Source organism: Acartia tonsa, chromosome 11 (genome assembly GCF_053477335.1).
Source record: "Acartia tonsa isolate MP-2025a chromosome 11, ASM5347733v1, whole genome shotgun sequence".
NCBI classification, from domain to species: Eukaryota; Metazoa; Arthropoda; class Copepoda; order Calanoida; family Acartiidae; genus Acartia; species Acartia tonsa.
Genome location: NC_137270.1, coordinates 26,412,008 through 26,428,716, shown reverse-complemented (window position 1 = coordinate 26,428,716; position 16,709 = coordinate 26,412,008). Strand labels below are relative to the sequence as shown.

The following is a 16,709-nucleotide window of genomic DNA, read 5'->3' as shown; positions in this document are numbered from 1 at the left end:
GGCGCAAAATTTCTTAAAATGTTTGTAGGCATTACGCGCCAGGTGCTGGTTAGCGCCGTGCGCACAGGCCGCGTTGCTGGTAGACACAATTTCTCCACTGGTAGATCTATGCGTGGTGGCCATGGCCATGAAAAGGAGCAAGGATGGGCCTACAGGTATTGTTGGGGAATAAGGGATAGAACAATGGATGATAGATTACTCTTGACTAATATTTGGTAGAAAAATATTATTAGAGGAAAAGTTAGGAGAACTTAACTTCATTTTGTTAATCCAAACTTTCACCTTAAGAATTTAAGTTACTAAACAGCAAAATTTTAGTTTAAAAGGAAAGATTGGGTAATATTTGAACCTTGTGACACTTTTTGAAAACAAAACTACAGGAATTCAACTGAAAAAAAAGAGTTACAGCCCCCTTTTTAACTTAATAAAGTCTTACCGTATTTTTTTTTAGAAATTGGGACGATTACGGTCCCAAGGGACGTTGGTGGAGTAACGTTGGCCTTGGAATCCTCACCGCTACCTACTGGTGGATTTTCCATGGTATTTTTACAGAACCCGAGCACATCATTGGTCATGGTGAATACTTGGATGTTACAAAGCTTACAGATGCTCAATTAGGTCAGTTTCTTTAGTATTCTTTTCTTGTTAAGTTGGTTGGTCGTCTATGAAACAAATATTAATATGGCTTTTTTAACAATTAGTATCAATTAAACACGATGGATGGCAGTCCGCTTCTAAATCTAGAAAGTCTTCCCCTGTCCATTTTTAATTTTAGTTTTAAAATTAAGTTAAATTTTTTTTGGGTTTTCCTTTTTTCTAGGGATGAGTTCTCTTGGGAGGGTGGTGGAATCCTCCCCTAAAATATTTATATTCCTTCCCTTGACTTGTACATTGTAAAGGAGAACCTTATCGGTTCAGCAGTTAGCTAGATCATTCGGTTCAGACATATAGGCAGACAGACATCCTGTTACTATTATGTAATTCATAATTTATATTTGTTTTCAGGCATCCCAGCTGACGAGTAAAGAAAATTATTTAGTAAAAATATAAAATAAATTATATCATAGACTTACAAAGGACTTTGTAGTAGTGAATAACCAGTGTAAAATATTAAAATACAGCCTTATTATAAATTAAAAATTGCAAATAAAGAAATTATTTTAGCTAAATATGATAAGTACAATCTGTCAAATTAGTTTTTAATTAATCCCCAACTTTTCTTAAAATTTTGATAACAATATCAAAATATTTATTAATTTTAAAATTATGAAACTTAAATTTTGAGGGGTGTTTTGTTGCAATATTAAAATAATTATATTGTTAAAATGATTTTTGTTAAGTAATTATACGATGGACAAAATATTTTTTTATTTGCAGAAAACTTTTGTTGAGCTTTAAAAATGTTCAGAAGCCTGAATAGAGTTATTCTTCCTGCTCTCCAGGTTAGAAGTTACTAATTTTTTCAAGGGATCTAAATGGATAAGTCAATGGCTGATAAATTCATGTACATCCCCAATGATGATGCACACAAGTACCCCTTCTGTATTTTAAAATAAGCGGGTAAAACGTTTGAACACGCAACTTAATTATCCAACCAATCAAAATTCACATAAATCTTCCAAAGTTGTTGAGCAAACGAATAAATAATAACGTTATTATAAAACTTAGGGGACTAAAAACAGACCATTGTCCAATGTCCACCCCCTCTCTCTCTCTGAATTGTGTAAACAGGGATTTGACACTGAACGATAAAATAAAACTTCATGATAAACAAAGGGAAAGGTAGGTTGCGGGTAAAATCCGTAAATGTTGTGCGTTTTAAGTTAAAAACAGTATTGAACGATAAAAATTTATATTACTTTTTTTAAAAAATATGAAATGCACCTATTTAGTGAATATTATGGTTCTACTACTATTTTTAAGCCTTAAAACAAACACTTTTACCTATTTTATCCGCAACCTACCTTTCCCTTTTTACGGTGGCAGATATTAGAAACAAATTAGAGAAAATGTTTCTCGGAAAATTCAAAACTTTTTTATCTCAACAATTGTTAACTATTTATTGCAGAAACTCTTTTGGAAGATTCCTTTATATGATATCGTCCTTCCTCTTATTTTATATTTTATTTTATAGTCTAAAAAATGTCTGTGCGGTGTAAGTTTTTAGAAATACGCTATTTAAAATAACTGTTAGTTAAAGATATCTGTTACAAACAGACTGGCGTACCCTTGGTGTAGAAAAGTGTCTTAATTGCATTACATATAATATGTATATGATATTTGTAGTTCGTACTATTTAGCTTATTTCCCCTGATTATTTCGATGTAGACTTTCCTTTTCTCATTTTTTTTGTATGCTTAGAAAAAACAGAAAACTCATAGATTGCTGAAATTTCAGTAAAACATTTGTTATTTTTCTCTAAGAATTTTGTTTCGATCATGTTCATGAAAATTATCATTATTTATGTTTTAGATATTCTTTAAGTCATGGTTGCTACTCCATAGCTTACTGTGCCTGTTCGTCAGGCAATCCGCAACGCTATGGGGAAAATGTATTTCTCGGATTCTATTTAAGATGGCAATCTACTTAAATCTTTAGTGAAGATTGCTGTGACATAAGTCATCTAATCTATGCATTGTTTTCCGTCTGTCTGACGGTCATACTTCAAAAGATAATAAACATTTTTTAAAGTTAAGTAGTGAGTACATCTGAGTTATTTTCTTTTTTTTTCATTGTTATGATCTATAAATCAATTTGTCTGTTTTTCCGTACCATGAACTTTTGGGCTTCGCTACTTATAGATGTTGTCGTCCTTTTTATTAAAAAAAAGGACTATGTTTTGTCATACAAACTTTTAAAATTTAAGTCACTTTCACTCCATAAAAACCAAAGGTTTCAAACAGTCTTTGAAGCTCTTGTTTTAAAAAGAAATGGAAAGCATTTTGCTGACGAAAAGTTCGCAAAGCTTTTTCTACACACGTGATCACATACCTACATTCTTTCTCAATTTTATTAGAAATTGAAAATGATTCTTAGAAAATATTAAAACACGGCAGAAAAATATTTCCAGTATGGGCTTAGTCATATGATATTATAGCATCGTATTTTAAACAATTTTTAACAAATATTAAGAATAAAATCATAAAGTTAAATGCCATATTTTTATTTTATATTTGATGCGATGAATAACTAAATAATATATTATATATCTAGCATAAGTTTATAGTCCTTAAATAACCCTTAAAGATACGCTTTTTTCTGAATGTTTATAAACTATTTTTCAAAGTTCTTTTTCTGTTTTGTTGTTGTAATTTTTGTCTCTCTTCGTGTATAGTTTAGTTATACAATTATAAAAAAGTGTTGATGGACATTTTTGATAAGCCTCAGACATTTAGTCACTTACTACCTATTTATAGGCTTAGAGTTTAGTTAGGTAAACATCAAATTCTTCGACCAGGATGTTAAAATTATTGCCTAATCCACAAACTTTTTACCTCATATTTACTATTATTTAATCATTGGTAGAAGAATTGTGTGATGGTCTCTCCTTTATCATTTTTTTTCTAATTGTAGGGTGGTGGTAATTTTTTTTCTCGTACTCCTTCGCAGGGTTTCGGATCCGCATTGATTTTTTGCGGATCCAAATTGGGTCAGTGCGGATCCGGATGCGGATCCGGACCGGATCCGGTTCCGGATCCTTGACAATAAAAATAAAATCACCAAATTTTTCAAAAATATTTATTCTTTAATTCGAAGTCAAAATTACTTTTAATTTTTAAGTCTGACCCTAAACCTTAAAGATTGGCTCTCATCAAGAGAATGTCTGAGATTATATAAATTTAGGTAGATTTTTCCATTTTTTCCGCATTTTTTTGAGTCCAAGGATCCGGATCCTTGGACCCAAAAATATGCGGATCCTTGTGGAACTGGATCCGGATCCGAAACCCTGCTCCTTCGATACCGATTAATATCCGGTGGATTAGAACCGGTTCTCAGCTATTCTGAAAAATTTTGTCTTGCATTGTATTATATCCAGTTTTCTATGGAATATAAAAATGTACAATCATAAGACTAAAACCAGTTTTTTTAATCCAAGCCTTCCTTGGGACTAAAAAAATTGGTTTTACTCTTATAATTGTACATTTTATATCCGCGTAAAGCTGCTAACAATACAATGCGAGGGTGGTACCCTCCACTAAAATTGTTTTTAACCTTCACAGCACCAGTTAAAGCTTTAATGTCCGGAATAGATTCTTAACTACACACACAGACAGACAGATATTCTGTTACTTTTATTTAAGGATGTTTATATTCATGAATTATTCTTGTATAATTATAAATTATCCAAGTATGTCTGTTCTCTCATGATAACTTTGATAAGAAATTTTTTTAATTTCTGCTTTTGATTGAATAATTTGTTTGTCTTTGACAAACCAACCTTTTAAATCAATAAGATACACATATTTTTATTCCCCTTTTACATCCGCCTTTTGTCTGTTCGTATGTCCGTCCGTTGTAGTAATATAATAAAGATATCTTTGGCTTTAGTAGAGCTACAAGCAGTGTTTCGGATCCGCATTTATTTTTTGCGGATCCGGATCCTCCAAATTTGGTCAGTGCGGATTCGGATCCGGTTCCGGATCCTTGACAATAAAAATAAAATCACCAAATTTTTAAAAAATATTTATTCTTTAATTCGAAGTCAAAAATACTTTTACCCTAAAACCTTAAAGATTGGCTCTCATCAAGAGAATGTCTGAGATTTTATATAAAGAGGGAGGTCATTTTCTAGTAAATCCCGTAAAGGTGTGTGTTATAAGGCCTAAAAATAGTAGTAGAACGATAAGGTGCTCTATATATTTGTATTCCCTATTGAATAGAACAATAGGGAAATTTTTTTTTTTTTTGATAACCGTACCTGGAATATCTTAAAAAAATACGAAATTTCTATCAAACGCTTTGTTTGGCTCAAACTGACAAAAATAAAAAAAAAACATAATTATAATAATAATGTTTTCTATATGTACAAGGTAAAGGTTAAGAACAATCTATACCATTAAACAAAGGAAGAAGTCATTCTTTACAGGTTGATTTATTATGATTATATTTTTTTTTATTTGTGTCAGTTTGAGCCAAACAAAGCGTTTGATAGAAATTTCTTATTTTTTAAAGATATTCCAGGAAAAGTTATCAAAAAAAAAAAAAAAATTTCTTCCCTATTGTTCTTTTCAATAGGGAATACAGATATATAGAGCACCTTATCGTTCTACTACTATTTTTAGGCCTTATAACACACACCTTTACGGGATTTACTAGAAAATGACCTCCCTCTTTAGGTAGATTTTTCCATTTTTTTCCGGTTTTTTTTTTTTGAGTCCAAGGATCCGGATCCGAAACCCTGGCTACAAGAATGGTTCTTACAGTTTTAGAATCGTCTGACCAAGCTCAATTAAATTAAGACATAACATACGTCGTTTGTATGTTCGTCTGTCCAAGTAAGTTATCAGTTTTCATGAATACTTATACAGATCATAAATTACAAAGATTATTACCTATATTTTCATTAGAGTAAAACAATAGAGGGGAAAGGGGTTAAATAACTGTATGTCCCCTTCTTGAAGACCATGTGCCGTTTTTTTTTAATTTGGTCATTGAAAATCAACCAATAGCGTTGGGAAGATTAACGCTAGACATCCAAGTCGCTAAAGAAAAGAGCAGAAAGCAATTTTTAGCAGACGAAAAAGGTCCCCAACAGGGTATCTAGGTAGTTGTCTGGTTAATGTACATCTGTATTTATAGATTTATTATATTTTCAGCGCAGAATGATGAGCGGCGAGGCTGGTGAGACCGGAATTCCCGGCGCTGGTGTTGGCAAGGGCGGCGGTGGCGGTGGTTCCATCAGATCTGCTGGCGGTGCCTTCGGCAAGCGAGAGGCTGCTCTTGAGGATCAATACTTCTATGAAGATCAGAAAGAGAAGCTTCACAATCTTCAGTAAGTAGTGTATTGTATTATGAATTTATTAATAGTGATTTGAAAAAAAAAATTAAAATAGGTACAACTTTAAAAAATATTAAATGTTAAGGTATTCTCACATTTAAAATCTGAAATATCTTGGCCATGCATTTTCTCAAAGTTGCCATAGATTTTTAATAAATTATTTTCAAGGGGCAGGGGGTATTTACATCTCTTTCCCCTCGTTTTGGGGTTTCATATTCACCCCTAAAAAATACCCCTCCCCCAACCTTTGAAAACCCTCATTTCACTATCCTCCCGCCCACCTGCCCCTACTAAAAAAAACTTTGACCTCTTTGATTTCAATGCATTAATGTTTATCTAAACCTATTCAAGGGACAAGTACCTGTTTTAATTGAAAAGGTTCATGTGTCCAAGAAAACTAATTTTGTTTTACATTGTTTTAGTGAGGAGATTGAGCATAAGAAGCACCCCGAGGCTGATAACAAGACAAAGAAGTAAACGGGAATGAAGAAAGGTAATAGTTATTTATCGCATCGTATTATAGACAGCTTTCCGTAGATATTAAAATTAAAAATTACAATATTTAAACCAGTTTTGTTATACCCTAGAGGCTGAAAGCTCGGGCTAACATAACTGGTATTAATTTTATGATTTTTATTTTAATATTCGTAGAAAATTGTCTGCGATAATATGTTATTCAATATTTTTCAATAGGGCTGAGAACCAGGGATAATCAATCTGATATTTAATCGGTTTGGAAGCCATACTGGAAATAAACTATGTCTTTAGCAAAGCTACTCCATAAAAGGGCGATACTCGTTGTTTGGTTACAACTAAACCAGGAATAAGGTATATATAGCCAATAAGTGAAATAAATCTAATATGATATTTTTGGGGCAGATAAAAGGCCGTCAATTCTACTAAGTGTTGCCCCTAAACATCAGCTTAAAATCACTTACCTATAGGTTTCGTGAATTTCCCCCGATTTTTCCCCCCATTTGTTTACGATCTCTAACAATCTACTTTTGAACATGTTAAACTTTTCTTTTATTTGAGAAATAGAACTATATTTTATTTCAACATTGATAGGTTGTAAGTAAAGGTGTTTCATTTTAAGTTGTAATGGATTTAATTAAAAGAAACCCTGTTTTTTCATAAATGTATTTTTAGTGTAATATCTAGAATATCTGAAAATGTTAGTATCGTGTTGAATAGGTACCCACAAAAATTAAATATTATGGTCAACTTTCCGCGGATAGAAGATTTAAAATTAAAAGATAATTTCTGTTTGTTAGCCCCAAGGAGCCGATGCTTGGACTAACAAAACTGGTTTTAATATTGTGCTTTTTATCTTAATTTTCGTAGAAAATTGTCTTTAATTCGATGCGATTTTTCAGTGTGGTTTAGAACCTTTTCTAATTCAGCGGATATTAATCGGTTTCAACCCGTACTCAAATAATCATTATTCTCCAAAATTTTAATTTCCTATTGTTTCGTCATCCATTTCTTGTATCCTTTTCTTAGGAAGTCATCAATAGAAAAATTAATTAAATTTTATTTCTTAATGGAAACTGAAACAAGGATGACATCCATAAATAGCGAAGTACTAAAGATTTATGGAAGGACAAACAGACAAATTGAATCACAGAGAAGAGGTTCAGTTGATAAATATGCAATAATTCATAGATATCACAAAAAAAGTTCTGAAATAATATTAAACAATATTTGTAATTTTTATGCATGACCGACAAACTGACGGACAAAGTAAATAATACACTTGTTGCGCATTAATACAGGGAATCTTCACCAAAAATTTCAGCCGTCTATCTTCAATAGCAACCAAGAAAGCCGCATTTCCCCCATAGCGTTACAGACAGACTCAATAATAGAGTAGCTTCGCTATTAATAAAGAATTATATGTGTTCATTTAAAACAATTACATTTCACATTTCTGAACTTTTGACTTTTTAAAAGATAAAATACATAAATATTTTGTTTTTGCTGAAAAAAATGTGTTTGATTTGTTTACATTATGCATGATATTTCACAATTGATTAGTTATGGAAAAAATTCTTGAAACTATATTTTTTTTTAATAGGAACATACGGGCATATGTTTTTTACAATCTTATAATATCAATCCATTTTTAGTAGCGAAGCTACTCTATAATTCACTTTGTCCGTCCGTCCGTCCGTCAGTCAGTCCGTCAGTCCGTAACGCTATGGGGAAACGGGATTTACTCAGCTCCTATAAAAGATAGAATGCTGAAACTTTTTGACAACATTCCCATTATTAAGGAGCACAATTGACCATAAAACATCATTTGCGGTCGGACCGATTTTTAGCAGGTTTTAGGGTATTTTTATATTTTTCACATTTTTCTCCATATCTTCAGTGTTTATGGTCCGATTTTCAAAATTTTTTTCAGTTACAGATATCAAAATTAAATTTCCTGTCGTTCTAAGAAAAATCATGAAGGCCAGACTGCCTTTTAGCAGGTTTTAGGCTATTTTTATATTTTTCACATTTTTCTCCATATCTTCAGTGTATGGTCCGATTTTCAAAATTTTTTCAGTTATAGATATCAAAATTAAATTTCCCGTCTTTTAAAGAAGACAACCATGACGGCCAGACTGCCTTTTCAGCAGGTTATAGGCTGTTTTTTTTATATTTTTAACATTTTTCTCCATATCTTCAGTGTTTATAGTCCGATTTTCAAAATTTTTTCAGTTGTAGATATCAAAATTAAATTTCCCATCTTTAAAGGAAATAACCATGACGGCCAGACTGCCTTTTTGGCAGGTTTTAGGCTATTTATAAATATATTTAACACTTTTTTTCCATATCTTCAGTATATAATATATGGTCCGATTTTCCAAATTTTTAAAGTTTTTAGGGTAGTGCGGGGTTATTCCGGTCAATTTTTTGCTTCAACTTAAAAAAAACATACTTCCCAAAAACTTTTACTGGTTTTTAAGAGTGCAAATGAAAGATATGGCAATAACGAAGAAGCCTGTCTTGGTCCCATTAAGATCTCGCAACTAGAAGTTGGTCAAAAATCGGTTTTAAGGGCGGCGGTTGGCCTATACCAGAATAACCCCACCGGTGGGGCTATTTCGGTCAGTTGACTTTGGGGGGGTGGAACACCCCCTTAAAATATTTTTTTTAACATTTTAAATTATGAGTAGAAAGCTGAGGTCATTAGCTTTCTAACAGTACTAGTCGCATGCAGATCAGAAAATTTTTTGACCACATTTTGCCCATTTTAAAAAAGTCGGTAAAATCGCAAAAAAAAACATCAATTTTTTTCATGCTAACTTTTTTTAAAAAATCATACTTTTTATTATATGATTAGGTTTTTTTTAAGCTTTATACATAAATTAGAGGCAATTTGTGATTCGCAGGTCTTGGAATTTCTTGAAAAAAGTGATTTTTTCCAAAAAAATTTTTAATTTTAAAAATCCTGCCAGTTTTGACAGCTGTTTTTGATACATTTTTTCTTATCTCAAATTGGCCAGGATTGACCTACAAGGGTGGTTAAGGTGTCTAAAGATGCAAAATTACATGCCTGACAATTAACTCGAAATAATATGGGGTCTAACTCTAATATTTCAACACATTTTATGCAACAGGAAATTTGTAAATGCAAAATCTTGAATATGTACTCTAAATCTTGGAGATAGAACCCATATCCTGGGGAGTTTTTGTTAGGACATGCAAAGAGCTTTCTATAGACACCTTAAACACCTTTCTAGCTTAATCCTAGCCGATTTGACATAAGTAATCCAAACCGCGCAAAAATCTCGAACACCCTCTTATACGAAAAAGATGCAAGGGTTTCATATGGAATTTTAAATCTTCTAGCAGTCTTTCTAATAGACATACCCCTTTTTACATGAGCCAATGCAGCTGATACATCTTCAGGAAAATATTTAAGGCGTTCCTTTGGGTGATATACTCTTCCCATTACTATAAAAATGTGTCTGAAAAATTTTTAATGTCTTTACAAATTGAAAAGCTTAGGCAACAAAACATGACATAATACAAGCAGTAAAATGACTAATAATGTACATCTAACAACAGGCAAGGAAATGTTAAAGCCTTGGTCATGCATTGAGGTTGTTCTTGCTTCCAGATCACCTAAATAAAACATTAGGGTATTATACAGTTATAAATACAGTAAAAAAAAAAGTAAAAAAAGTGACCGGAATAGACCCTTTTTTTGAGACGAAAAAAAAATTATGAAAAAATCAAGTTAGAACAACGCCTCCAATTGCAAACGATAAATGAATGCCATATCTTTCATTTTATAAAAACCCGGGGGTCAATAGGACTTACCATTTTTTCACAATTTTAGATTGAACATGGCCTATTTTGAAATTTTTTTTTTGCAAATTTTTTGCAACTTTTTGAGGGCAAATAAATCATAGAAGGAGTGATCTGAAAAAAATTTGCTGAAGTAAGAAATGAAAGTTTAGGCAATAAACTACAACTTTGCTTTTCTGAAGATCTCTCACAAACGTTTAGAACACCGTTAAAAAACGGTTTTAAAAAAGTTGGTCGAGTGACCGGAATTAGACCCCCCTACCGCATTAACCCCGCACTACCCTAAGGATTTAAAAATTAAATTTTTTGTCGTTTTAAGAAAACAACCATGGCGGCCAGACTGCCTTTTATCAGGTTTTTGGCTATTATTATATGTTTTACATATTTCCCAAGATCTTTGTTTATTTTGATCCAATTTTCAAACTTTTATGGGATATCAGTATCAAAATAATTTTTCCCATTGTTATGAGCATCTTTAATATAATTTACTTTGACCATCGTCATCATACAAAATAAAACAAGGTTTCATATTTATTTTATCCAATAAATCTATTCTTGATTTTAGTAAAAACCTTTTAAATCTACCTGTACGTATTCCCCTCTACGATTTTTTGTGCTTCGCTACTTATGGATGTTGTCATCCTTGTTTGATATTTTAATAGTTTTTCTCGTATTCATTCGAATCCGGTGTATAGGAACCGGTTTTCATCCATACGAAGAAACTATGTCTAGCATCGTATTATATCCAGCTTTTTACGAATATAAAAATGTACAATTGTACATTCTATATCCGCAGAAAGCTGTTTATAAAACGATGAAAGAATAGTTATTTCTCGCATCGTATTATAAACAGATTTCCGTGGATATGGAATGTACAATTATAAGATTAAGCTAGTTTTTTTGCCCCGAGGTGCCGAAGGCACGGGCTAAAAATCTGGTTTTAATCTCATGATTGTACATTTTTATATTCGTAGGAAGCTGTATATAATTCGATACTAGACAAAGTTTTTTCGTATGGATGAGAACCGGTTCCTATCCACCGGATTCAAATGAATATGAGAAATAACTATTACCTAACATTTTTAATCATTCTTAAGAATTAAAAGATATATAATTGGATGTAAAGCATTTTCTTTGTCGTCGTTAAAAGCTAAGCTTTTCTATTATTAGGGTCGGTCTGTGTGTACTTAACGGTATGCTGTTATCGAAAATTTGGGCATGTTAGAATTCTCTCGATTTCAAATTTTGCATGCTGATTCGAGTTCGTTAGGTACGATTTAGATGTAATTTGTCAAAACTTGGATTTTACTACCTATACTTCGAGTGGTACTAAAAGCAGAATGTACAAGATTCATCAAAAACGCAAACAAAATAATTTTAGCCATGCTCTGTTTATTTTGGCCGTCTGTGAAACAAAGTATGATAAGAATTGTCAGTAGTAAGCAAATTGTGTTTCAACTTAGAATATCTTTGTACCTTTTCTTTTTATATGTGTTCATAGTGATACTATTCTACAAGTTTAGCGTGATGGTTTGTCAGTAGCCGTGAAATTGCCCCTAGCTTTCTCTTGGGAGGGTGGTGGAGAACCCTCCCCCAAAATAGCATTAAACATTCCCAGGACTCATTGAGAATCTACCCTGTAAAGGAGAGCCATGTTGGTTCAGCGGCTACCGAGATCCTTCGTTACAGACAGACAGCTTTCCTGCTTTTTACCTTTCTTTAACCTATTAAAATCTCATAAAATTACTCTTTAAGGCAAAGCATTTCTAAAATTAAATTAGGGTCGGTCCATCTGTAACTAATATCTCTTATCGTTAATATAAGAATGTTAGATTTATCCTATCGATTTCAAACTTGACTCCTGTAACAGTTAAGGACAATCTAGAAAGCGTAGCAACTCATTAACCTTTACCAGAAAGTCTCAATGTCCATTTAAAACGTGTATATTTTTTGAAACTTATCATATTTGTTCATCTAATTTTTATAATAATGATTCCTAGGACAATAATGTTCAATTTATAAGCGCGGCATCTCTATAATTAAGACCTTAAAAATTTAAGTGTCTGATTTTATAGCTACGTTTTAAGGGATGTTGGTATGCTTGTTTAAATTATTTAAAATATAATTCGGCATATCTAAAATCTTCATTACCGTTTTTATTGTCAAAATTTTTATTTATGATTGTTTAGTATATAAAAGAAATCATTGAACCTAAACACCATTAAATAATTCGAAGAAATACTCTTAAACAAATATATAACTATCCTTTATTTTTAAAGATTAAATATATATTTGCAATTTTTATTAGAAGTAAATAGTAATTATTAAATATCTTAAGTATTGCTTACGGATAAAAACGAATATTTATTGTTATTTTCTTTTTTTAAAAGACTGTAAAATCATGGGGAAATATGTGAAAAATAAAGTAGCTAAAAACCTGCCTAGAAGCAGACCGATCGCCATGGATGTTTCATACTTAATTTTGCTCCATATTGATAACAATTATGTGTGATAAAAGTCAACTTAGTCTGACGGAATAACCTAAAGAAATATCTTAATGGATAAGACAATGGATGATGAATTGATAAACCCAAGTTTGTGTTCATTTTTGATTGCTAACGTTGACCTCATTTATGGGTCAGTTCGTTCATCCAGTAGAAAGGGAGGGGATGGGGTAAAGGAGTTTGATGTGTTTCGCTTCATTATAGTAAATAAAAAATTTAGGGTTGGGCCGGATACTTTTTTGGCCGGATACCGGATATCCGGCTGATTTCAAATGCCGGATATCCGGCAAATATCCGACTATCCGGCCAAATTACCGGATATCCGGCCGGATAACCGGCCAAATTACCAGATATTAAAGTAGTAAAAAAAAATTTCTTTAGAAATCTTATATAAATTTACATAAAGTTAAACTTATTCAGAAAAAATGTTCTTTTAGCTTCAATAATAAGAAAATTGTACCTAGCCATTTAAGATTTTAAAAAGCAGAGATTTTTGGTGTAAAGTATAAAAAATTATAGAGCCGGATATCCAGCCGGATAGTTTCAATATCCGGTATCCGGCCGGATATTGAAAATGGCCGGATATCCGGCCGGATATCCGGCCACACCGGATATCCGGCCCAACCCTAATAAAAATATGGTGCAACATCCAAGTAATAATATATCAAATTATGTAGATAAAATTATTATTTTTAAAGATCCATAATTCAATTTAAGTACCAAAGTTTTATAGCCAACGAATAAGATAACGTGTTTAAAAACTCTGGGTATCATCATTTAATTTTCAATCCCATGTATTCCTGCCATATACCTATTGATAATGCGCAATTGAAAACCCCAATTATGTCAAAACATTTGTCCTTTAAAATGAACTAAATTAACATCTGTTTATAGAAAACAAGGAATAATAAGTTCTTAAGTAGCGCAGCATTTTATAATCTTGACTTCCATCCACATTCTTACATAACTTTGCAATTTTTACATGCATTTACCAGGGATCTAAAGGGCAGATGAATTGATTATGTTACACAAAATTACCCCTTCTTTAGATTAAAATTAGTTTGATTTTGAACACTTAACTTAATAAACCAACCAATCATAATTTAGTATAAGTCCCCAAAGTTGTTAAGCCAACGAGGAAGAAAACGTTGAATAAACAGCCCTTTGTCCCCTCTATCTGGGCATTTACATATTTTAATGTGGAATATTAATAATGCTTGCTAAACGTCTATTAAGGAAGACAGACGTACACACAGTTTATAAAGCAGCTATGCTACTTAAATAAACAGATGTTTTTTCATGAATCCTATGTCATAATTAAGTTTAATATTGAAATAAAATTAGTTAATTAAATAAATTTTTCTTATTTGTGACGCGTTGTTATAATTTTTATTATCAAAATAGATATTATTGACACATATAAATCATAATTAAGTAAAAAATAATGTAAGGTTTTTTTTGTCTGAAGCTTAAGATTTCTATAACTACTGTACGGATTGAGTTTTTCTTAAGGAAATTTCAAATAGGTTGCAGGCTTATTTAATGATTTAGCCCTGGGGTGGTTTTTGGCTATTTTTTAACCCCGTTCTTACCCCTTTGAATAGACGAATTTGAAGATGCTATGGGCGCAGCTGCTAGTTTTATAAAAGTGCCATTATTTATGTATTTATTTTTTCTTCCTGTAAAAATGAATGTTTGTGTGTTAAAGCTTGGAGGCATAAGTCCATTTTCACATTTTACCAGAGCTATGGAGCCGCCTTCCAGCCGCTTAACAGCTTTGAATTTTATATCAGAGCCGCAATTTAGCTGCAAACAAGCTTCATGTTTTCAACAAAGTTAGGCAGCCGCCATCCAGGTGCTAATAATATGCGCATTTTGTGCTGCTTAATCGAATGTTACTCAGTGTGTTTAATGGACGAAATAAAGAGTCACGTCAAGCACATTTTTTGTTTTAAAAAATATTCCTGTTTTTTGGCGGCTGTACTGCTTAGTCCTGCATTTTACAGTGACATTTCGTTGCAAAATTTTCGCCCAATATATGCCATTTTCCCTTTCACATTTTCTTCCGATAGTTTATTATGAAAATAAGGCGTTCTCTACAAAAACTGCAGAGAATTTACATAGATATTATGAAAAAAATTCGTCAATTTAGTTTGCTATTTTCCATGTCACTTATTAGTCAGTTCATTTATCCAGTAGGAGTGGAGGGGATTGTGGAGATCGTTATTTTAGACCGCTACATGGTTCACTTTATTTGAAAACATGAAAAGCTGTTGTGAGATCCAAGTTATAATAAATCCATTAGGACAGTGAAGAAATTGTTGTCTCTCAGGGATCTTAAGGGATAAGACAAATGATGATGAATTAATATGCATCCCCAAATATAAACACGATTATCCAACTGTGCATTAAAACATTTGGCACTAACTTGAACATAAACATAGCAGTAAATGCATCTCATTTACTTCAGATATTTTTTGTTGAAATTTTTTACTGTTTTGTGAAACTTTTTAAGTATGTTAATATGCCTTTTTCACAAATGCACTACATCCAATATTTTCAATGAAATTTCAAAATATATTTAATATTGATTATATATCAACTAGCGGCTACGCCCCTAAAGACTTTAGGGGAAGGGGAAAGCCTACCCTTTATTTATTTTCCAGAGGCAAATACTCTTGAAAGGGTTGAGGTACCCTCCCCATAAATAGCTATAAACCTTTATTTGATAAATAAGAAGGTTCATTTAAGAATGAGAACCATATCGGTCCAGCGGTTAGCGTAATCCTGTGCTATACATACACACACACACACCTAGACAAACATAAATCCTGTTACTTAATATATCTTTAAAATGTAGGCTAGGCTGCCTATTCAAAGCTTATCTGCTTCTTATTAGTTTCTACTAGTATCTTCTAGTTATAGGTTAATTTAGAAATAAATACTATTTTTACCCGGGATCTAAAGGGATAAAACAATGACCGACAAATTGATGTATATCTTCAATGATTATACACAAAATTATCCTTTATGTATTTTTTTTATTTATTTCGATTGTTGGTTATTCCTGGAAAAGATTTTATTGTCTTTTTCTTAACCTCTTTATCCTTTTACAGTAAGGTACGATTTTGAAAGCGTTTCAACTTCATAATTATTTTCGTATGACTAAATCAATTCATGTTTTTTAGTTTTTTGGTTGTTATCATTATTTTTTATAATTAATGTTCAGGATAAAATGAAAAAATAATTTCATCTTTGTTTCTGGCATTCTCATTTATTTTCATTAATAAGGAATAGATTAAAAACTTATGGAAAAATAATTAAGATTTTTTTCGTCTGAGTCTGATTATATAAAATTATTATAACAATTTCTCATTAATGATAGCACAGCAAGGGGTCGTGATTCAGCAAATTAATTCCATTTCAAATTAAATAAATAAAAATTTTATATTTTAATGAAACTTTTTTTATTATGTAACTAAAGAGAAGTGGGTAAGAAGGAAATTAACTGTCTGTTAGTCCATTCTATAATTTTTTGTGCTGCGCTACATATGATGTAGGAGTCATCCTTGTTTAATAGTCAATAATCTTGAAAATCTGTATTTAATTTGAATTTCACATTTAATTTTTTATTTCAGGTCAAATAACCCTTCATTGACGAACAATCCAAACGCCAAATTAAGCCAACATCACCTCAAATTAATGAAGTATTTTATAATATTCAATTAAATTTTTTTTTAATGTTCGAAATTATTTGTCAAAAATCCGTGAATTTTATAAAAACTTAATTGTCAGAAAAGTAATGAGCTTATTTTATTTAATTGTTGTACTTTTGATCTCAAATTTTTTGTTACTAACTTCAAGTTTATTGATATTTATTTTAACAAATGTGTCTTAAGAAT

At 31.6% G+C, this 16,709-nt stretch overlaps 2 protein-coding genes across 2 annotated transcripts; both read left to right on the top strand.

Annotated features, from left to right (window-relative positions):
• Positions 1-2: 2 nt before the first annotated feature.
• LOC145331726 (uncharacterized) lies at positions 3-1,381 on the top strand. The gene is made up of 3 exons (XM_080176545.1): positions 3-155; positions 452-618; positions 1,006-1,381. Exons 1-3 carry the CDS (start codon positions 19-21, stop codon positions 1,023-1,025), a joined length of 324 nt encoding a protein of 107 aa, XP_080032671.1. The 5' UTR covers positions 3-18; the 3' UTR covers positions 1,026-1,381.
• Positions 1,315-16,542, top strand: LOC145331727 (ATPase inhibitor mai-2, mitochondrial-like). The gene is made up of 4 exons (XM_080176546.1): positions 1,315-1,442; positions 5,817-5,992; positions 6,421-6,491; positions 16,446-16,542. The coding sequence occupies exons 1-3, from the start codon at positions 1,401-1,403 to the stop codon at positions 6,473-6,475; spliced, it is 273 nt and encodes a 90-aa protein (XP_080032672.1). The 5' UTR covers positions 1,315-1,400; the 3' UTR covers positions 6,476-6,491; positions 16,446-16,542.
• Positions 16,543-16,709: the final 167 nt, after the last annotated feature.